The 25071-nt window shown below is 38.6% G+C and overlaps 1 protein-coding gene across 2 annotated transcripts in view; it reads left to right on the plus strand.

Moving 5' to 3' along the window:
* The first annotated feature begins 1586 nt into the window (after nt 1-1586).
* LOC124165664 (lachesin-like) overlaps nt 1587-25071 on the plus strand; it is a 450658-nt gene continuing 427173 nt past the window's right edge. For both annotated transcript variants that reach the window (XM_046543144.1, XM_046543145.1), the window contains exon 1: nt 1587-3315. In XM_046543144.1, coding sequence (XP_046399100.1) covers nt 3210-3315 — 106 coding nt within the window. In that variant the 5' untranslated portion in view covers nt 1587-3209. The remainder of the gene's footprint in view (nt 3316-25071) is intronic.

A 25071-nucleotide genomic window follows, 5' to 3' on the forward strand; every position in this document is an offset into this window, starting at 1 on the left:
TCCTTTTGTAAATGCATACAAAGGGGACTGCATAGAGGAGGCCCAGTTCCAGCTCATAGTTGACTGATTTCTGTTGTGTCTTCAGTCACATCCTTATCGGTTTTTAAAAATGCCTGCGGCACGGTTATTAGTGCAATGCGATCCAATTTTTTCCACATTTTGCAGTATAATGTTTGTAATAGCGAGGAATAGCATTGAAAAATAATAAACTCGATTGATCACGTCATCATGTATATAGATTTCGATGAATACCCCTGATTATACCTTACTTCCGGGTAAAACTCGGATCACTTTGTCCGCCAGCGACGCGAGTGGCGACTTTTGCAAACCAATTTAAATGCGCAGTGTGTAATAACACATTTAGAAGAAGACTTGAGGATCCTCTTTTGTAATATTCGTGATACAAACACTGAGCCCCTCTCTTTCCTTCTACCCTGCCGTCCATTGCTATAATATTACAACTATCCTCATGGCTGTGTGTGCCAAAACTCGCGAAATAGACTTGAAAGCTCTGATAATGACTCTGATTGTAGGTTCTGTGAATGTGTCGTAGCGTAAAATCAGAACCAGCATTGGGTCGTAAAACCTAAATGGCGCCTTGAAACGAAGTCAACGTGATATAATTTATTATTTCACACTTCCAGAGATGTTTGCTAAGAGTGTACTGTGGAAAAACGGAGATTATTACGGAAGCAATAAAACAGAAATCTTAGGTTAACTCCGCTCATATTTTACCTTTGATGAAATATTTGTATATTTGTTAGATATGAACTTTTATAAACCCTTTTGATAAGATTGCTAAGATTGTATCATGATTTTTGCTAACAGTGTATCATGGTGAAATGAAGATTATTAAGGAGGCAATGAAAAGGAAATTGGTTGAGTCCACTTTTATTTTATCTTTGGCAAAATATTTGTATATAATTTGGATATGATCTTTTGTAAACCCAAAAATGTTTGTGAACAATTAAATTGACCGTAAGCAGGGATAAATTTTCTTAGAAAAAGTGCACCCAAAATAAAATGATTGAAATTTAAATTATAGTGATCCCCGTTCTCTAAACGTTTTTATCATTTCAAAATTATGCCCTAATTAGTCAATTTTCCGAGGTAAAATTCCACCTGTGACATTTGAAATGATACTTATGTAGGTACTCATAATGAGTGGGCAAATATTTCTCTCCTGCACGGTTCAATTATATTGTGAAAAATGCTGTTTATTTTTCGATCAATGTGGTTATTATTTAAGAGTATAAAGTCAGTCAGATGTGACACATTCTGCTTCGCTAGGTGACGGTCAAAGAAGTAGAAAATCTCTCGACACGCAGCCGCTGTATTGGTGTAGGTAGTTTAAATGGGAGCGAGGAAGTGTCGGCTGGCTGGCCCATTCACCACCCCCTCGCTTTGCGGACTGTTTGTATTCGAGGGATTGGGAGAGGGGGCGGGGGAGTTGGAGGTGTGTCGACGGTGGCGTGCGAATGTTTCGTCGCAAGGTGGATGGGGGGGAGGGGAACGGAGGGGAGGGTGCTGGAGGGGGAAGAGCGGCTCGCAAGGGAAGTCCCCTTTTCAGTACGTCGGACGAACAGCTCCGAGTCGGGAGTTGGTGCAGAAAGACCGAAGAACAGTTGACGGTGAACACGCGAAACACGCTCCTCGTCTTCGCCTGCGGTCGTCGTGGTTCGGATGCCCTCGGAGCCTCTTCCTCCTCCCTGTTGGGGGCGTAATCCCCCTCTATCCCAGCCTGCTGATAGAAACACGGGCAGTAAGCAAGCAAGGACCCCCTCTGCAGCCTCCATGAAGTAGGAACGGCATGCCACCAGCATTCTCCGATCGGGGCATCGCATCCGCGCCGCTGGATACGGCGTTTGCTACGCCGGCGTCCACCGCGGATCACGGATATGCGTCCCACGCTGATATTTGTCGACGCATCTGACCTGAAAAGAGGTGTTATTGCATCGTTTCGCTGTCATCGCAGAGATATTAGTATTCATCGTAGAAATGGTTTGGTTCCCCAGCGGCAAGGTGGAGAAACATCCTAGAATCACAACGGAATGGAGAGGGGATTGCATCGCTTCACTGTTATCAGTGAAAATGCACTGATTCGCGCTACCTCATGGGTAGCAATGAAGGAATAATTTGTTTCTCCGACATCGTGGGAGGTTATTCTGTATGTGCGAACTTCGGATGAACGTTTTTTTTTGTGTGTTCGGATTGTTTCGATAGTGATTAAAGAACCCACATGAAAGAGTCCTTCGTGTCATGCCCTCATTTTCATGTTTTAACCAAAAATCCCTTTTCTGGTCCTTAAATTCTCTTGGCCGAGGTAAATGAATCAACGACTGAGGAAAGTGAGTCGCATCGTTCGGCCTTTTCAGGAATGCTACCTTTTAAGATCGTTGGATCTGTGTTGCATTTCCAAATTTTTTCGTCAGTGACATTTACCTCAACTTTGTCCCAAAAGCTTTGAGGTAGAATTAATAAAAAAGTACGCGGAGTGGAAAACCTGGACCACAACCCTTTGTTATCATGTCGCAGCGAGACTTAGCGTATTTCCACCGGAGGATTGCTAAGAAAGCAAGCGCCCCTTGAGGGATTTCTCCTGAAGAAGAATCGGAAAACTCTCTCACGTTCAAGTAAAAGTGCTAAAGAAGTATGAAAACGATCGCGCATTCTTTTCGGTGGTTGGAAAATAAATATTGGCAGTAAATATCTTCCCCTAGGCAAGAAAGAAATATATATTGCAACAATCTTCCCACGTTGGAAATTCATTTTCATGGTGCATTATGAACCTATCTTTTTCAAAACTCTTAGATATATGTCATTCTCATCTTTGTCATCAGGCTTTAATTTTTTCTTGTCCCCTTAGTCGAAGTAAAGACTGGGAAACTAAGATTATTTGAGAGAATTACATTTGCAAGTGTAAATCGTCCCTGCTCAAGTTACATAGTTCGTTATGTGCATATCTTTCCCCTCTGCAACCAGAACCATGTCCAAAATTCTATATCGTTCACTGAACTTTGTATGAGTTTGTGGTGATATCCCGTAAATTTAGCCTTCTATTTTTCATCCTTCACGATGATGTTCTCCAGTGGATATCTGAGCAAGTGATCGTGAGCCATGCTCACGTGTGTCTTCCTTTGAGTGCTTCGTTTTGTGCAAGAGGAATAATAGCTCCCCCGGACGCAGACACGGCGTCTTAGAAGCGTCGGATGGCCATGGCGGGTGCCGGCGGCCGTAGGCGTCTTATGCGGGGCGGGCGTCGAGACGGTCGGACCCTTCTAGCGACGCTACACCTCATCTCGCTCCTCTGTCAAGGTGAGTGACTCCCTTACCCCATTCGAACTTACGCTCCTCTGCTTTAGCTTTTGTTTTACCATTCCGATCTTTGCCACCTTATATAAATATGAGCTTAATTTACGAAGTACAGAATGAGTGGAGAAGTACGCGCTTTGAAACAGTTGAGGATTCTCCAATTGTAGTCATTCATTATTTTTTGAGTGCCTAGGAAATCGGAATAGCAGGATCATAATTGGTTCCTTGTCATCAGTAGATACACGTAAGTTAGCCTTATATAAATGTGAGGTTAAGTAACGAAAGGAAAAGTGAGTGAAGAAATCCGTGCTTTAAAACAGTTGAAGAGTCGCGAAATGTATTTAATTATTATTTTTCGAGTTTATAGGCGATCGGAATTATGGGATCGTAATTTGTTTCTTGGCTCTTTGACACAAATATGCGATTGTCGCGATATTCATTTCGATGCCACAGTGAATGCTAGGGTTTCAGGATTGTATGCCGCAGTAAATGCTGCAATCACATACGAATCTTGAAAATGAATTAGCGGGATAGTTTCTGAAAGGTATGCTTATCGTTTTAGTTGTGTACATGTATTCTTTTGAGTAATCTTGCACTCAGGAATCCATTTGAGGACCTACATACCGAGGGGATATTCATACGTCTAAATATAAGATCTACCGTGCAAGCGACCACCAGGGTGTGTGGCACGGGGTGTTCTCACACCAGGCACGTCAATTGGAAACGCGCTCGCCTGCCGGACAGGCCAAGCACACCGGACAATGACAAGCGATTATACCAGAAAATAGGAGAGTTCTAAAAAAACGAACATGCTAGCATCCAAAATAAAACTATTAGTTAGAAGTATTCGTAATAAATAGGGAAATGCATCACTCGTGTAGAATTCTAATTTATTGTGCAAATTGCTGTTTCTTTTTCGGTCATTTTGGTTGAAATTTAAGAGCCGAAGTTCAGCCAAATGTCCCGCAGTAAAATTTCCTCGCCCTGGGAAACACGCGGAGGGTGGATTGTTATGAAATAGGCGGGGGAGTAGTTGAGAGGTGGCTCACCCGTCGTGAGTCTAGAAAAGCAGTCCTTGTACCGCGAAGAATGGATTTCCTCGGGGACGACGACGTCGCGTCGTGGTCTGCCTCCTCGCGAGCAGTGGATCCCATCGCCCGCTGCATGCTGTCAGCCGTGTCAGCGTATTTTGACGGCTCTTCGCTGTATGCACGCCCCGAAAAAATACGTCCCTATGCGCCAGGCATGTAATTTCAAGGACTGCTTGCGCTCATGAATTCCCAGCGTCGCTATTACCCGGAATAATGGGATCATAATACTCTACAAGGTTATTTTTTTATTGACTGGTCACAGATTATGGGTGCTTTGTTATCGTAATTTCACCTTTTTTGGAGCTCTTTGTGATCTTAAACTAACGAAATTGCTCTGCTATTAAGGTAGCTGAATTACATTGGTGATCTTCCAAAAAATATGTATTTTTACCGGGGGCAATGTGTTGATCGCTGGTTGTTAACCTTCTTAACAGTCTAATATATTTTTAGGCTATATCCTGGATCTTTTTTTCAATACAAAACATGTGAGGCCATCGTTTTTGAACTTTCTAGACTTTCAGTATGCTACGTAAGTAGATCTTCCCTAGTACATCATTTATAAATAAATGTTATAGAAAACATTCATAATAAAAGCACTATCTTTGTGTAGCTGATTTTTTTTCGACCTAAACTAGAAATTTATGATTGAATTGCAAGTCAGCTTTCAAATATTTACGTTCTTCCTAGCAAAATTTCGCATACCATGAATGTAACTCCTGGATTAACATGGCTGTGATGGCTACCTTCTCTTCTCTACTTAACTACTGCGAGCTTCTTCCTCTCAACTCTAACATTTCAATCACTCAAATCTAACATTTTTTTTCCAAATAATACCTGCGGGTTTTATTGGCTTTTATGAACCTCTTTATAACACCTTTGAACACAATATGGTTTTCCGTAAAATAAAATCAATTTAAATGTTGCAAAATGAGATAGTGGTGATTGCATTGACTTAAATAGATAAAGTACCGCATTCAAAAATCTTACCAACCAGGAACTGGAAATTTACTAAGTCCCGAATCGGCACTGCCGCTCAACCACGCCTCTGCATTGGAGAACAACACACTCTCTGAGTTGGGTAGTCGTATTCGTCGGTGCGATGGAAAAGGAGTTCGTAGTTCATCGAGGAAGGGAGTTTGACCCGCAAAGTGATTTTTATGATGGGTTGCGCTCGAGTCTTCACATTCGAGCGAGCGTGAATTCCTTACGCAGTTAACTTACGAAGTAGTATGAAACCCTCATTTCCATGGGAAGCATTTTTGTGCTTATTTTTGGGTAGGATACGCCAGAAAACAAATTAAAAGCCATGTTATTGCCACAATTAGATATGTTTTATTCAATTGTTATAAATGCTCTCCCGATCGTGGTTCTTTCGGGTGTATGACTTCTATGCTTCGTCTTTCATAGAGAGGAAAAGAAGGGGGGAACAAAGGCCAATAGCCAATCCTTACATGCTGCATTTTACATCGGGCTTTCGTATTTCGAACATTCTTTAGTTGCTACTATATATAAAGAAGTATAGCAAGTAATCCACCATTTTTCAGAATACTTTCATCGCAAACAAGTTCAGACCTGTTGTTGATCAAAATTTAGGCTAGCTCGTTACTGGTATTTAATTTTTCCTTGTATGATTTTGTTAGAAATATCTAATCAACGCTTCGTTGAAACAGCAGATCTGATAATAATTGCATAATTAAGATTTTCCGTGTCCGTTACCTATGCTACTGCGTGTATAGATGCGTTGTTTGATGAGGTCTATGATGTGATTTGATTTCAGCAATATAATTTGGCTTTCCACATACCAAGTTAGAAAATACGGGATAGGGAATGGAAGGAGAGCGGCGAAGCACCTTTGGTTCACGGATGCTTGGAGTACAGCGCCCGCTAAACAATCCGTGTCAATCAACCACCACCCATATCGCACCTTAAGCCATTACATACTCCAACCATCATTAGGATAGTAATGTACCACCATTATCGTATCTATTAAGGCACGTTTACTCTGAGTGACATGTTATATAAATAAGTGAAAAATAGCTGTTATACGAAAAAGTTACAAATCAGTGTAACATGTTACATGTAACATTGCGTTATAGAACAAAAACTCGTATTACACAGCAAGTTTTTGGTTTCCCGCTTCGCGTGACCAAAAACTTGTTGTATAACACGAATTTTTGTTTCATAACACAGTGTTACATATAGCATATGTTACAAATATTTTTAACTTTTTCGTAAAACATGTTTCATGTAACTATAATTTCATGTACAACATGTTAATTAGTGTAAACGCACCTTTAGCCTCCCACTCACTTCGCATCGGACGCTGTGAGTAATGAGGCGGTAGAGGGAAGAAGGAGAAGCGAATTACCTCCAAAGAAATACATAGAGGTGGCTCCAGTTCATTCGGTAGAAGCTTGATTTTTTTGTTGGGTCTTCTGGCGCATTTTCTCTGTTCAACGATGAGGTGAGAGGAATCCGTTTGTGTACAATATTAACAATGTAATATTTACAATCGTGAGTAAAAGAATTTGAAAGCTATGAATACAAAATATCACATCATAATACGTCAACAATTATATACAAGATACTTAAAAGAACGCAAATGGTAATTTCCACACTTTTAATTCAATACTCAACAACCAACCATGGTTTCAACGCATTGCGTTATTTTTTAGGACAAAATTTGTTTCCTTGAAAATGACACTATGTGTTGAAACCATGGTCGGTTGTTGAGTTTTAAATTAATAGTGTAAACTATGTTTTGAATTAAAAGTGGAAGGGCTACCACAAAATCGAGCCTGAATCGATTATATATGTTATACAATTCTAGGATTTGCTTGATACAGCTCTCCGTTCCTCTCTCCTATTTTATTTTATTTTTTTTTATTTTATTCCCAATCCACCGAATACAGCTCATGTTGGCCATTTTACATCGGGAGTATTCAACAAATTTAATAATTAAACGCACACGAACAACCATGCCCTGGACAGGGGAAACCTACCCAGGCGGGACTCGAACCCGCGACCTCTTGTTTGGCAGGCGAGAACGTTACCCCGCCGCCACCGAGGCCGGAAATTTTACTCGTATTTTCATTCTTATGTATTTCTTTTCTTTTATATCCTTTATAACCTGTCTTATAACACTCATTCAGAGCCGTCCCTCTCCCTTCTTCCCCTCCACCTGTCCCTCTACGATCTTCTAAAAACTTTAGCGAGAAGACGGGACAAATTGTTGGTTAAATTTTGAGGCACGATGGCCGGAAGGACTAAAAAAAATGCGAATATAAATAACGGTCAACAGTCCGAATTATAGCTTATTTTTTTCGTCAAAATTCTGTCTGCTCTACCCGTCAGCGACACGAGTGGTGATTTTTGTAACCTCATTTAAATGCGTGGTGGGTGACGACATAGAGTTTTTGCGAAGGCTTCTGTGGTGAGTAGTAGATACTCTACTGCAAACATGGAACAACGATGTGGAAACCCGGAAACGATAAGACTAATAGACCTAGAGACCGACTGGAGAATGGTTTTGATATTCGTGGTTGCGAAGAAGGACTCCCTCACTCCATCCCCTGTGATTACTCACCGTTCCCCTTAAACCCGAGGGAAATCCTCATCACATCAGCTGCCTCCCGAAAGTCCCCTCGGCGCCGTAAATAATCCCTGTCAAGTATGCTGAAGTGTACGAACCATGACGTCAATTGAACGCACTTTGAGAAGCGAACGGCATTAGAATTGTAACTTATTGCATACTGCCCTCTCGCAACAATTTATCGCGTTATTTAGTGGGATACTTTAATTTTTAAGTTCACTTGCTAAAGGGTAAGTTTAAAAAAATGGAAAATGCCGGAGTAGAAAGCAAAATTAACTCTCTTGAGGAAGGATAAATAATAGACGGGCTTGTATGGGTATAATCTGGCACCTAATGTGACCGCAGAAAGGCTGAAAACTAGTGCCATTCGGAATTTATACTCCTCCTTTCTACCAAGGTTGTCTTTTAACTGTCGAAGGAAAATCGGGGCTTCTTAAGTAATGGTCACCAGCAGATTTCAATTAAAATACGAGTGTTTTTCCTATTTTAAAACGATTACGTAATAATGTTACCCCCAGCAATGGTCGAGTAAAGTTTATAGCAAATTGGCGTAACTGAGCTGGAAAATATAATCATGCTGTGTCTCCTTTGTAAGAAGAATAAGACCAAATTCACTTGCATTTTTCCCTTAATTTGGTGGACAGGCATTACAGAATTGGATGGCCATAATTCTTTTGTTTACTTATATCCTTCCTAAAATTAGTTTTTTTCTTATTTTGAAAAGTGAATGCGAATCCTCACTGTAGATGGGTGTTGTTTGAATACGGCTTAATGCCACGCGTTGAGTATTTCCTGAACGGGCTGATTAAATATTTTCCATTTTTTCTCTTCTTCTTGGAATTGTTTTCTCTTCTTCTTGGAATGAATTAGTGTCATTACTGAATTCTGAGCAAGGACGTAGGCTTTCCTATAGGATCTGAAATCAGAATGAAAAAGTCATAAATCATTGCAAGATTGATATGAAAGCTCAGCTTGTTTTTCATATTTTATTTATTGTTTGAGCAGAGTTTTATATATTTCGAAAAAATATGTTTTTCTATGGTAAATTGTCATGCTCAGTAAAGTAAGTTTTTCATTGTACTTTTTTACACGCAATGCTTCTAGGGTGTAAATGAACGCCAACTTCGAATGAAACATGTTAGCTCTGCGATGGTGTACTCATTTCTGATGTTTGAGTGCTGTTAGAAGAGTCTATATCACTCTCAGAAAGACGGCACAAGCAAATTTGTAGCGGAGCATACAAAGTAGGGAGTAATGATGGTCTTCGTCAAAATCCCCATGGTAAACACGACGTGTACTTACCTTGGAAGTGGAGCGGGTGGAGTATGGGAGAGTTAGGTTTTTGGCTGTTTTCATTCGCACTGAGTATGAGCACCGCGATATAAATTTTGGTTGAAAATATGCACTGAAGTCCGTGTATGATAAAAGAGAAACATGTTCTTTTCAAAAGTCAGTTCATTTACAGTATTATTGTTTTTTGTGGGATTCACTTTCTTTCTCTTTTAATTCTTCCATAAAAATCTTTCTGTAGTCGTGAAAAATATATAACCTTGTAGGAAGGTAAAAATCGCTACCTTTGATCACCGAACCAACATTTCCTGAGCCTATTAATATTTTGTGTTCATTTCAATTGCTTCCACTTCTCTATTGGATTATGTGTTTCCGATTACTTTTATCTTACGGGCATATTCATTTTTGTGAGGGCTCACTTGAGGAGCCAGACGTAAGCCTCTTACTATCTTGTTCACCATTTCCCTTCTTTGCCATACTATGGATTCACCTGTTAGCGTCTCTTCGATCCCGATCTTCCAGTCTATTCATTCCGGCACGCCCCCAAGTGAAGTGAGGCCAAGAAGAGGCTGTTGATGGTCTGAATGTCGGATGCCGGGACTAGGGGTAGTGAAAAGCAGGCAGTGGGAAGAATAAATTCATTATCTAACGCACATTTTAATTTTGTTTTTGCGGTTTTAACGGGAAGAGTACCTGATTTTGAAAGGCATTCAAACATAGTACCCATTTCGATACAGCTTAACTCGGAATAAATCATTCAATTGCTGCCAAAGTTGGTTATTTATTACCAACGGTTTTTTAAAAATGGAAGCATATGAAGACTGAATTTTACAAAGGCCAGTTTACACGATAAATTAACACACACGAGTTACTGTGAGTTTGCTTGAACGATTTTGATGAAACGGAACATGAACAAATGCATGAACCAAATTAGAACAGTTTCTATTTTCTAGTAATACATTCACACAAGTTGGGTGGTTACACGGTGGATTTTTTAGTTCATTCACGTGTTCATAAATTTAGACATTAACAAGTTTGGGTTAACATAATGTGAACACAAGCCTTTAGAGTTGTGCCCATAACTTCTTTGTAAGATGATGGCGTCGAAGGCGTTATACACTGCTGTTCTGGATAGTCTAAATATCACCCCTACGAGCCATTTAACAAAAAAAAATCCTTCATATATTGGGCAAATATTTGCATTGTCGGTGCAATGCAGTGTTTGTGTTAAATGATATGTTTAAGAACGAAAAAATAAGCCCTAAAAATGCATTATATACAGATAGCATTATTTTTCCATTTTTGTGGTAATTGCATTTTTTTGTTGCATGTCACACATTGTTTGTTATTTGCTCAAGATTGATATATTTAAGTAATTTCAGTTTCTATATAATGATAGTAATGTGAATCATACAGTCACTGCGTCAGTAATGAGCAACTGTCTTCATTTTCAAAAAGTACTTTTCCTATTATAAAATAACTGATCACAATATTGATGAGTGTCAACTTATGATTACAGTATAAAAGTAAAGACTGCAAAGCAATAGAAGTGAGGGTACAACAGATAAAATTTTCCTATGCTGGCGCAAGTGTAATCCTTACTGAATTCTAACTTTTTCCCGCCCCGATCTGCATATATTTGTGGAGATGGCAAATATGAATACTCAAAAAAAGTGATAATATTTATAGTACTGTTTGGAACGGTAATATATCCATTGCTATTTCATTGATTCCTCCTGATCGTTAGTTCAAACACGACGTCGCTTGTAGGTAAACTTATCCTCATTCATTGATTCTGATCACTGATTAATGCACACGTCTAAATAACGATGTAGAGGATCTGAATATTTATTATCTGTTGCTATTGAAGCTGTAAACAAAGGTTTCACAATATTTATCGTCTAAAATTGAATGTGAACGCTCTGCCTTTAGATATAGGTTGCAAGACCAATTACTATGCAACAAAAAATTTTGCTCTACGATAGCCTTGGTCAATGTTTCCGTGGAAACCTCGAGTCCAATGCGTGAATGTGTGGTAAATCTGTTGCATTGTTAGTAAACATTTTCGTCGAGGCTTTCGAATATTTTGTGAAATTCGATTACCAAAGTTACATTTCATTGATTTTTTTCTCATATAGCCTTCAGGTGTTTTGTTTTACTGAATTGCAGTTCGAAGAATTCGGCGATTTAGGGTACGTGTATTTAAAGCGTATCGTTTATTTTACACATGTTTTGGCTTAATGCCATTACAAGTTATGGTATATTAGCAGAGTTTTAATATTTCGAGCAATAAAGATCCTTTCTTATTGGCAGCGTGATTCCTGAATCCTCTTATTGGACGGAATAGTTAGAATATCATTTAGATAATAGAAGTTTTGATGTTATAGTGTATTTTATCCATATATGCTCATGAATTTGTAAGACTAGCGTAAGGGACAAAATTTACTTATTTTTTGCCCAAATAGGCTGTAACATACGAACCTGCGGCAGAAGTTTCGATATTGCCCTCTGTATTGGGGGGGGGGGGCAAATAGAAAAAAGCAGTAAAAGAAGCCAGCTACGTAATTCGAATGTTTTACCTTTAAGAGTTTTGCAGAAACTTGATAGAGAGTATACAAATGAAATTCTCTATGATATAGAGCTCTTGAAGTAAGAGAGAAGTAAAAAGTTTTCAATCTAAAGTGGCTTTATTTGTTATCTAAAGTTGTGAATGTTCTCCTGATGTACTTGCATCTATATTCGTGGCTTGGCTAAAGATCCTCGCTTATCTCCGCATTCGGAATTGCGAGGCAAATGTATATCTATTCTGAATCAGCTTGCACTACTTCAAAACGACATTGCTCCTTGCTGGCATCTTTTACTAAGGTGATCAATTCGTCGGGGATCTTACCGCTTGGTTTAGTTTCGCCCGCTGTTGTTGATTCCTCCGAGAGAATGTATTGGTGAGAAGTGTTACAATGATCTTAGCCAAAAATGGCATTTGCATTATACGGTGTCAGTCCTTGTGAAATAAAAAATTGAGTTTTTTCTTCTTTTTGGAAATGCCGCGACGATTACCAATTAATGAAAACCCAACCAGACGCGGGAATATAATGAAGGAAGTAAATTTTTACGAATAATTAGTTAGCACAAATATTCTTAAAACGCACTCAAAATCGGTAAAAGCGAATGCCACAATACATACACTTAACATTTTCAACGGTCTCACTTGTGCTGACGTCATTTCCCGAGCCCTATGATTTGCGAAGGCTTTCGCTCTCAGTGATTGCGGTGAGATAAATCCGGATGATAACCGAATGGAAGTCAATTAATTAAATTAAGCACCCAAATGTATGTTATTGTGTATAAATGAGGAAACAGCAATGTTTTTATTCCTTCGACTCCTGCGATAAAGAATTTCCGTCAGGCCCACTACAATTTGTTACTTATTGTAAAAAACTTACCCTGGGAAAAGTCAAGTTTTTATAAATATTTTTGTATCAGTAAAAAGTAAATTGTTACAGTGCCAGATAAGGATTTTTGTTAAAGGGAGCTATAATAATTTGGAAAAAGATATGTTTTCTTTGCAATTATTTTCATTAAAATAGTACGAATTCTTGTGATTATATTAAAATTAAAACAAAATTAGTTTCAATCTTTATCCCGCATGAAATCCACTATTCCCTGGTGTTCTTTTAGATAAAGGGATTTTGTCGCCGTTGCAAAAGTGTCGACCTGGAAGCATGAACCCCTTTTGCCCCTCGCTGCATCAACAGGGGGGAAGGGTGGCTAGAGATTGGGGTGTCGGTTCCGTCCGTTGCGGCGAAGAATATTCTTTATTCAGTCGTTGAAGCGAGCGCCATCCCCCAAACCTCCTCCCGTCCATCCTACCAATAAAGCCCTCCGAATTTGTTTACCCGAGCATTTTTTGCCGTCCCGAACCCTCCAACACACTCCACCCACTTGTATCGGCGTTCTCCACCACTAAACCTCCCCTACCCACCCCATCCTCTCTTGCCCTCCCCTCAACGTTATATCGTTTCATCTCCCAACGCACCTTGCCCGGACAACGCCACCGATGCTGCTCTTTGCTGGAGGTGGTCTTTGTCGGTGGGACACTTCTTTTTGCATTCAATCTGCAACGAAGTGGTAGGTTGCTCCGCGTAAACTATTCATACTCTTTGCATCACTCATCGGTTTCAGCGTAACTATGGTTACAATAATAACATACGTAGATAATAATTTACGCATGATGATGATGATTATTCTTCGAAACCTGAATTGCCTTATTAAAAAAATGGAGTGGTGTAAAAGAGAGTTTTTCATCCAAGAAAACTTTGTAATGAAGTTGTTCTCCAGGGTATTGCGAATTTCGTGTAATTTTGAATTCTTTCTTATTTGCCTTGTAAACTGCTGCATTAACGGTACGTATTATTTCCTAAATCACCTTACTTTTCATCAATTATTTCTCTGAAACAGGCTGCAACCTACCTTGGGCACTGGAATACATCCCAAGGAAAATCAAGGCATGAATGTAAAAGTAATAATGTATTTTCAGATGTTTTTCGCTGTCCATAAAGTATAGGTAAAAGTATGTAGGAGAGTATATTGCTTGAGTTACTACTTTTTGGTTTGAGGGTTGAATTTGGAATGTAATCTATGAGACACTGGATTTTGTTTGAATATACCCACCTTTCAAGATCCGGCTGTCACATTCCAAATAACCGCTAAACTTTTTTCGATAATTTATACGCATTTGCGTCATAATTTTGTCATGAAAGTGATATATTTATCTCATTTTACCTACTGCGATTGACACGATATGATTTTATGAAATTTATTCGTATTGTGATCACCTTTTGGCCTGTCATCAATTTGAAACGTTGGCGAATAGTTACCCTAATTTTTCCATGGATTTGGAATAAATGACCTTGCTTGTTTGATTTTTTTGCCTTCTTTAGATATGTTTTAACACACGGCATATTTTTTCCTACATCTGCATGTTTTTAATTAAATTATTTAGGATATAGTTATCGTTGCTATCGTTATCGTTATCCATATGCTATCCATTTGCTACAAATAAGCATATCAATGTTGTCCTTCTCTTCCAAATTTACTTCTTTCCTTGTGTAGATTCTTGAAAGTACGGTTTTATGTCTGCTTTTATGCAACATTGACTTTGAACCAATTTTACAACCGTGTTTTACATCAGCTTCAGTGTTTTTGGGGATTATGTATGGGAATATCAAATTATTAACTAGTTATTTCGTTCAATATCTGCCTCTGCAGATAGCAGGTACCTCTAGCAGTATTCAATTTCCACCGTTTATCTGGTCATACCTAAAAATTAATGAGAACTGCTACACCGTTCGGAAAGCTGCTGCAAAGTTTAGATGAGCCATGGTTATGACCTAGTATGACGATGGGTCAGCAATGATGCGAAGGACATGCATATCCATAGACCCTATGTGTGCATGCATTACCTCATTTTGCATACGGTTACAACAAGCGAAATAATGCAGGTCGCGCTGTTGATTTAAGAAACTAAAAACGTCGTTATATTGTTTCCGAAAAATTTTCCAATGCTATCACTGAAATATTGAGAATTGACGTAAAAGAATGACAATTTGAAATGTTAATAATATTATTTGTGTGATGTTTCTACATAAGCAGTAATGAGACTTGTGCGCCAAAATACGTAGTTATCCCTAGTCAATATCGAAATCATTTAATTTTACTTATGTGGCAGAATTAATGCCCACGATCTTGTACTGTTAGTCGCATTAAAAGATTTATTGAGGCGGGGTTCTTATTTTTATGCTAAAGGTTATTTAACTTCGAGGTAAAACGTTATGCCGATATATTAATTAGAATACATGGGAAAAAACATATTTGACGAACATTTGGGGACATTAATTTTGCTTGGAAACAAAGAAAGGATTGCCATATTTGCCTTAAATTTATTTAAGGGGTATATAAATAACACTTTTTAGGTTGGAATTTATACTTTATTAGAGAAGAATTTTTTTTACATTAAAATTTATAATTTTGGAGTTTTAAATTTTAATGCCCATCTTATTGAAAGGCTATTCTTCCATAGGTGTCAATTTATATGGTGGATAAAATAATATTCATTTCACAGGGTCACACTTCTTATGTTCATTGATACCTTGGTACGATCCCATTGATACCATCATGGTAATCCTTTGTTTTTATCCAAGAGCTAAGTCATTTTTGATTTATTTTAAATCGTTCAAATTGTTTCACCGATCTGCTGCATACATTCTGCGCTATTGTATGAACCCAATTTTGTCACTGGTTGATATAACTAGTGTCACATGCGATAAAACAATCGTTGAATTGTAAAAATATTCCTACCTTGAAGCTGGGAAAATCAAAGGGGAGCAGTGTGGGATTTGTGTAGCCATACCAGCTCCCTTAACCCTCACACGCCCTTATATCCTTCAGCCCCAGTTCGCTTTTGTGGTCCTTCAGCCCTTCCGATCCTGGCTGGACCCTGAAAGCAAATCATTATCGACTGCATCCTCTTTCTCCCAATTCAGCACCTATCCATTCCCTCTCGGCAAATGCTATCCCCCCATTTCCTTTCTCCCTTTATCCTCCGGCCGTTAGCCAATCGCCACCCCTACCACTTTCAGTAACCAATTGTAGCTCTTTGAACTGAAATTTAAGCGATTTATTTAAATTAACGGGATTTAGGTGCGAGAGTAAATATTTGGTTGGCTGTTAGTTAGATTGGACGGCATTCATACTTTATGTGCTTTTAACACTTACCAATGACAATAAGGAGACTCATGAGGAGGAAATAGACGTACATTATCACCGATTTTAAATGATTTTTTTCAAGTTAGATATGCTAAACCGTATTAGTATTACCTATAAAAGCAACATGAGGGCTAATTTATTGTGTACCGTGATGCCAATATTTACTGATATTAACTGTTTATTATTCATTTTATTTATGACATAACGTTCCTTCATGAATTTTTAAGGATGTATTTTATTTAAAAATGTAGGCCCAATAAGTTTCACTAGCTCAAGGAGGTACTTGATCTCTTGGTGGAAATACAAAATAGAAGTAGGTATTTTAGGTTTGTCTCAAGCATAATGTCATAATGACAGATAAAATTTTATTAGAGAGCTTATTCATAGTGTGCCTGAGCAGATCATTTTATTGTTGATCTGTGTACCCGATTTTTTATTCAAACTGACACAGATTTATAGGGTGGCCATTGGGAAGGAAAGAGAACAGCTTTTCTTGTTATCTACATCTATATAATACCCCGCAAGCTGCCTAAAAGGCGTGTTGCAGGGGATGTTAGGACAGCAGCCGTTTACAGCTAAAACAATGAAGTGCTCTAACGAAGTTGGGACTAGCGTTTATTAAAGTTTTTTATGGTTCGGGGGAAAAACGAATTTCCACATCTATCCGTTCGGAAAAACATCTCTCTTAATTTATCGCTTTAATTATTTGCTATGAGTCCTCTTTAGAAAAATAAAAAAAATTCCATTAATATGTTTTTGTCACCGATAGTAATTATTCCGATGGATTTTTATTCCGAATAGTTGAGTCCAACTGATGAGGAACGCGATCTGAATTTTTTTTGTTTCAAAAGTTTCATAACGACTATAATTCTGACGACGTAACGATACCTCATAGTGTGTAGCCAGAGTGAAAATTAAAATAATTCGATCATGGAAAAACCATTCGTAATAGAAAACCATAAAAAAATCTATCGGATTAATTCCGATAAAGTCAAGCACATCTCACCTAAAGTGGAAATCAAACCACGGACATTTGAAATTCTGAATTTCTGCGCAGACCTCGTGGAAACACTAAATAAATGTAGGTACTTGATTTAAACTTTGCATCAGACGTCATATCATGATGATAGCTGAAATTAAATTAGACAATTTATTCATAGTGTGCCTTTGCAGGTCATCTTATAAAAGATAATTTAAATGTTTTATCGAAATCAATTATGTATGTTATATACTAGTATTTTCTAATTTTTTTATACATCCTATCGAAATATATGCTCGAAAAATTTATACATTAGGACACAAAATATTTTTTATGCGCAAAAATACTTTCTCTTAACCTTCTAATGTTTTCATTTCTGCAATGAGAACCCAAATCCTCGGATCTTCATCCATTTAGTGTTTTTAGCATGCTTATGTGGATGGCGTGGGAAGAAACGTGACTCATGTACGTACACGCAGAACTAGATCGAGGGATGAGGTGGGGGGCTTAGAGAGGGAAAAGGAAAGCCCGAAATAGGCGCAATTATTTGCTCTCACTCGGTGGGAATGCCGCCAAGCCTCAACATCTGTTGCAGTTGGGTCTTTCTGTCCGCGTAGGATTTAATCCGACTCTGAGATTAATGCTACTGCCCTCGTGACAGCCTTTGCCATTTTAAACACTCAAACGGGTGGGAGAAAGTATAAAACAGGATTGGAGTCACATCAAATATGCCGGAAGCAAGAGCAGGATCGTTTGAATGACGGATATTGCAAATGAGTAATCTGCACTTCAGCAGTAAATGTGCTGCCATCCAACGTGCATTTAGATTTGCTTTTAGAGCTTGCTGCTCGTTTCGCTGATAGCGATCCTGAATTTCACCTGGAAATGAGCAATACTTTGGTTAGTTAGCCAAAACTTATACTCCTCGCGACCTTGTATGTTAAATTCTTATCTTAACGGGGATATTTCTCGTGAGAGTAAATACTAGACTGCAAAAATTGTTCATAAATATATAGCTTTATTTTCAAAAAGATATTGTACCACGTCCTACGTTTCAGTAAACATTAAATTTGTACGAAATGAGCTGGGCCCTTCTCTATGTAGTCTTTTTGAGATAGTCGTTAATCTCATGCTGCTTACTTTTTCTCTGTAATTCATGTATCAGTTTCTTATGAGTCAGTCTAGAAAGGTGAAAATTAAGCTGTCCAGAAAATTAAATTTTCCAGACTAGACACTGGACATGCTTCTACCTGTATGTTTATTCTGAGTCACGTCAATCTAAAACAGAAAACCATCTATGAAATTTTTTTACAGTAGGTAAATTTAAAGAAAATGTGTCCCGATGTAGCATTTTTCGCATGATATTAATTCATATTATCTCCACTGTAAAATAATCTACAGATAGTGAATATGGAAGTTTTTTCTGAGTCTTAATGGAGGATTAAATTATTACCAGGGTTTTAGTTTCATTTCCTCTTTTAAGATTGATATTCATTATTAAAACTGATTAACTCTCCTAGAACGTCTTTTCGATCGCCTTAAAAGCAGCTTAAATAGGAATTTTCCTATGTTTTATAGACATATGCTTTCAGTGACAAAATTTTAAAAATATTTGTGTGTAACTAATTGGAAGTGATTAAGTTTATCATGAAAACTGACCTTTGGATTCAGTCCTCGTTAAAACACCTACGAGAAAAGTTTATCCCGTAAATGGGCCGGGATATTAGACCCTTGGTTTATCCCGACTTTCAATGAGACTGGGTACAGAGGCAGCCTCAATCGCTGTCATGAAAATTATATCTATTTATTTTCTAATCGGGTCACCTCGTCTTTATCAAAATTTCAATGTAAAATTAATAATTTAAAATGCTTAACAGAAGGGTAGTATTAATATCAATATATAATTAAAACCATTAGCCAAGTAGAAAATTTGATTATGTTTTCTAAAGGATTGCTGAGAATTTCATCCAAATCCTCTTGAAAAGTTTATGGTGTCTTCATCATCATCATGATTATTCTACAATCCTAATGTTGTTGGTTTTACGCAGCTCTCCATTCCTCTTTCCTATTCGCTAGCTTTTTCACAGTGGCGTATTTCCTCTCTGAAGATAGCTTAATAAAGGTATTTTACAACACTTGTATCACGTTGCAGTGCTCACATTAAAAACCTTTGTTAATGCTATAGGAATTTCAGTAGTGATTTCAAAGACACTCATTAAAATCATTCTTGAATCGAATGAAAGTTCTTCACGAATAATCTTCTAAGTATTTGCAAATCCTAGCTAATAAGTTTCCATTAGGAGCATCAGAAAACCTCCACAGAGTCTATATGAAATATCATGAAAGGCCCTTCGTGTTGCAATTAGTTCTCTAAAGAGGCTTTCATTGAGATTCATAGAACCACTTCGATCTCGGAGTAGAAACTTTTAAAATTCTCTTGAAGTCTAAAAATTTTTGTTAGGATTTTATGAGTTTGACTGAGGGTAAATGAACAAATCAAACTATGAACATCTCGCCTACCCGTCAGCGCCCAGTTTTTTTTAAATTCACATATATTTCACTTTTATAAAATATGATACATATGAGTTCAACGCAATGAAGACAATCCAAACTGACTGAATAATAGATGAAACCTTCAACTAAGTATGTACACCGAAATTTATGCTAACATTCACATATTAAATGCATTGGAGGAGTATTGGCTCGGAACTGCACTGGGTGCCATATGGTACCCGTGGGCGTTGACGGGAACCAGTTTCATTTCTACACGAATGTTTCTATTTCTTTTAGCCCATTATGTTTTGTCAGATGAACATAATTGGAATTGGAATAATTCCTAGCATCTTTCAAAGTCTCTCATTTTTCTGTGCTTCCCAGTTAAGGTGATAGTTATTTCTCAGCAAATTCACGCATTTGCTTGCGTGAATATCGAGATGATCTGGCGCAATACAGCTCGGTAAAAACTCTGAAATCTTTTCTTCTTGTCCCGCCTATTACGTCAACTACATGATCTAGCCTCGTTCATTTGTTTACGCCCGTATTCAGCGAATTGATCACTCATCGTAGCGTCGAAGGAGGCGAAATAGAAATAATTCACTCTCACATCATAAATTTGTTACCGTGAAATTGTGGCTGGTCGCTTATAATCTTGTTGTTGATTATAATACTCTGGGCTCGTTTGGCCTAGTAGGTAGTCTTTTCTCGTGCCCCGTAAAAAATGGCGTCCATTTTTCAGAAAGACGACGCTAGTCCGCTAAATGCTTCACTCGCGCCTTATCTTTGCTCTGAGTGTCATGGAAGGGGAAACAGCGCTTTGGGCTATGAGTTGCGACGTACTCATCCTCATTCTAGGGGCTGCGTTTAATGCGGTGATGTATTGTAGGCAACCGTCGCTTGGGGTGGATGCCAAATGCATCGTTCCTTTAATTAGAGTACGCAAAATTATTATGAGGATTATATTTTTGTAAGCCAGAAAATATTTTGTGATAACATCGTCACGATTAAAAAACATTACGACGAAGTTATAGCCTAATATAATAACGATTGCTTGCCTAAATGCAATACTATCTTAGAATAGTTTTGATAATCCATTTATATCAAAAATGTATATATTCCACTTAAAATCTTAAATGATAAAAAATGAGGGCACTTGTGGCCAGTTTATAATGAATGTAAACTGCCGAACTCACAAACATTTATCGTATCTAGGTATATTGCTTATCATTTCCCTTCAACGCAGCATTTATTTTTTATTGCGCAAATTATTGCTTTTTTCCCCTCCCTTGGTTACGCATGGTTGAGAGCATGGTTGCTTAAGGGATAGAGCACTTAGCTGCTCATCGAGGTGTCCCGGGTTCAGATACCGGTTGAAGCATTTCGACACTCTCAAACAAAATCCTCGAAGTGCGAGGTGGCCCAGGGAAATGAACTGGCCCCCGTACCTTGTCAATTGTGTGAATTTCACACTCCTGTGGCTTAGTTCAGGGTGAGCACTAACCTCGCCTATCCAAGCCAGCTTTCGGGTTGAATCACCGAGGGAGCGAGTGCCGCATGATGTGTGTGTTAGCTGATAGCCTCTTTAACTTCCATGACGCCAAACATTTGCGATAAGAGAAGGGTTGGGAGAGGAGTGGTGGCAGTTATAGCAATGCATGTAATGCTTAGTAGTTGACTTTTTATTACGCACGGCTAGATTAACTGCCTCAATTAACTTGTGTTTTTCTGGTGATAAAGTATTCTCTAACATCTCTTCATTCAGGATATATAGAGCATGGAGTCTGAGAAGTTCAGGAGTATTTATGTGCCGCGCTGTGAGTGACATCTGTTATCGTGGCATGTACTAAGCACCGCGTGAGTCGTGATACACGCGCTCCTTTTCTCTATCATTGTCAGTAATTGCTGGCACGAAGTCGCCGTGTGATAAACGAGTTAAATTTAATGAGTGCGGGCGGCTGGTTTTTCAGGTGGGCGTCCTCAGAAATTCCACCGTTTACCGCCCCTAGCCTTCGATTTTATAGATTTGATGAGTTGCTAGGGGAAAATACTCGTTCCAACACCATTGAGGAGGCTGCCCTGGATCACCATCGTCCAGGTCCGAGGCCGCCATACCCTTCGAGAGCTCAGGGGCTATACCTATAAAATGCATTTGTGCTTACCGTCCCGTGCACCTGAGTTTCTTGTGAGCGAGTGTACTTTAAATCCAGGATGCTATCCCATTTTAATTGGTCAAGGAGTGGTGGCTTCATCAGTGCTGAGGTGACGGGCGTAGTCATGGATCAGAATACTTCCAGAAGTCAGCATGTCTCCTCTTTTGTTTTGAATGGAAATGGGCGTAATGCTTCAAACTGTCTCACACTCTTGACAGGGTGCATTTACATATCTTTTATTGGCATTAAGGTCAAAACATGTCAATGCTGAAGCCATTCGGCGAGTTTTCTAGCTGTCGCACCGCAGTGGAGCCTTGGCAGGATAACCAATTGAGACAGTGTGGTAAATGAGATTGCCACTAACCTTAAACTAGCAGCTTAGGTTCAGAAATGACTTGAGTGTGTGGTGCAAAGGATGCGCAGTTGCCCTATTCGCTCAATACCCGCCTGTAGTTTGTATGTGCATGGATCGTTTTCTGAGCCATCGGGGGTTGAAAAAAAAACACCGTCGTATATTATATCGCCTTCGTCTTTTTTTCCTGCTTTTTTTTCTCGAGTGTCTAAGAAAGCTTTTTTTCCTGTTTTATTTCCTACATTACGCCGTAAGTCTCTTCAAATTTAGCTGATGGCGGAAGGATTTAATTCAAACATTGGTGAACCAATGAAGAGCGGAATTCTATCTCCAAAGGAAAAGAATAAGCGACAGCTAAGAGGAGAGAGGGAGGTGTACCTCAGGGATCCAAACTTTCTCCAGCGTTCTCCCTTTGCGCCCCGTTATTTATTTCGGAAAACTTTATCCTCTCGCTGCTCTCGTATACGTGTTCCTTTCCTCCGTGGATATCTACGGCATTTTTTGGCTTATAGATTTCAGTAAAATGTGACTACCCAAAGTTGCTTGTTCCTTGTCGTAATGTTAAATGGCTTAATCCGCCATAGTTTAGCTCTTTCTCTCGTGATTTCGGTTGAAAATAAAGTTATCATACATGGATGACATTAATATTTTACTAGAATATTAAAAACACAATGTATTAGTTATTTATTGTTAATGATTCTAATCATTTACACATTTCATTCACATGACTTTTTGAAATTTATCGGACCCTAATTGGATTACGCCTACATTCTTTTTTTCTCTATCATGTTTTATATTCCAATCTTGTATAAAATATACAACATTGACAGTTGATGGTTGAATGTGAATAGGAATATGATCCGTTATGCAGAAAGGTTGACGTTTTCCATTTTAATAATGGGAGTGTGGTTCTTTAAACTCGGAATCGACCTTAAAATATATTCAATATGAAAAAGAATATTGATTTCACTATCGTATCAATGACTCTACGGAAAGTTACACGTTTTTATCTTCATTTAGTATAACTGACTAACCCAGTGAATCAGAATTTTTGCTAGTTATTTCTCGTTGCATGTTTGAATATCAAACCCTTATAATTTTCGCCAGCAGCCTTAATTGGATACCTCCTAGGTAATTAGCCCTTTCAGTCACTTATTATGCCAATGCCGCACAAATTTCTCGAGCTTCACCTCATATTTAATTTATAGTGGCATTATTTTTAATACTATATATTCGGAAGTATCTGTGTCCTCGGGTTTAAAATACGATAGTAATCGTCAATTATGGATCTCGCCTTGTTTTCTGGGTGAGGTTAGCTCTACCTTGAGGATGTCTCAGTTTAAAAAAAATAAAATAGTTGGTGTTATGAAACCTGACCCCGTGGACATTTTTTTCAAACACTGTAGAAGCATTCCCTAAAATAATGCAGGGATTGCACCTTGATTTTATATCAAGTTATCCAAATCAGTAACTTTGTTGGGTAGTTTATGAGGGTTTACTTAATTGGGTCATTGCTTCTATAACTTATTTCAAGTAAACGTTCTTAATTTTTATACGACATTGCTTCATTTATCTCACGCGACTGGGTCTACCCTATTTTGTTCAAAGCTATACATTTAATGCCTCTGTAGACTTGAATTGAGATTTAACTCCCAATTTTTAATGTACTGCTCTGTAATAGTTTTACGTTAGATCACGAAATTCTTTTTTGAATGAGACGCATGGTGCTGAAATTTCGCTCTACTGCCGAAGACGTCGGCTAAAAGTTTTCACTGAGTAAATAATCTTAGCAGTGTTTCTGTAATATCCTGGCCTTTTAACTCGTTCTCAAGTGAATTGAGACGGGCAAACATTCTCCCCCGCAGTCCGGGCGAGCAACCTCAGGTGACGTGAGGAAGGAGGTTGGTGGGAGGGAATCCCGTGCCGTATCTCAATTGAGGCGATACCTCTTCTTTCGAGAGAAGCGGAGGGCGAGGTGGACTCTGAGTGAAATATCAAATCGACCCATTCTCTACTCTCGCGTCCTTGTGTTGATTCCCAGTTGCTTGTGTGTTCGTAGTAGGCTGTAAGGGATTCGAACCAGCATTAATGTTGAAGCCGGTGCGGTGCACTGCATTGAATATCGCTGTTTTAGTCAGATGAAAATGTAAGCGCTATTTATTCAGAGAAATTTAACCTGGTGACCAATATACGGGTTGAATTCCTGAGTCACAGTAAAGGTCCCTACATCACCACTCTGAGCGTGTGAACTCGATACTTCTGTCCTTTATTAGGGGATGACCTCAACCCTTTTCTATTCACACCAATTTGGGAGCCTAATCACGGAGACATTCGTATCAAGTGAACGATAGTACTCTAATGGATTTAAAGCGAATGATGGTCCTTTTATTGGAAGTGATGTAATATCGAATTGGGGGCAGGCATAACGATATGAGTTTCTGGTCGAAATCTGTGGTTGCATCTTCTTGTCATATTCATCGTGTTTATCAGTGCTAACTATGCTGACTTCTTGGAAATAACGGGACGAAATGTATAAAGTCATTTAATACTTACGCCGAGGTAATAGCTTATGCAACTTTTTGCATTTTAAAATATAAACTCATCACTAAATTTGATGAAACATCACCGTCAATGTTAATTTTTTTATTTGGCTCATAAAATTGTTCAAAAAATAAATTTAGCGCTCCAAAATTGTCAGAGACTATCGATTTAATAAAGGCCATAGCATACTATTGTCGAGGGGCATTTAACATCAAGGGGGACAAATAATGAAAGGAGGAACATCACGCATGTGCTTGAACTCACAATCAGTGAAAGGATTTAGGGCGAGTGACAGAGTGAGCGAATGAGTTGAGGGGAGGATGAGAAAGAAGAGACGTTGGACGGTGCCAGAGTCCCTATCGTTTGCCGGACGTATTTCATGTTGACCCTATGGTAAGTAGTGGCCCTCTTTCTGTGGCGTCAAGCGTGATTACCACGTAGTGAACTTGTCCGCTGAAATGCTAAGAATAGACCTAATAGTGGTTGAGGAACTGCATTGTCAT

Source organism: Ischnura elegans, chromosome 9 (genome assembly GCF_921293095.1).
Source record: "Ischnura elegans chromosome 9, ioIscEleg1.1, whole genome shotgun sequence".
In the NCBI taxonomy this organism is placed as follows: Eukaryota; Metazoa; Arthropoda; class Insecta; order Odonata; family Coenagrionidae; genus Ischnura; species Ischnura elegans.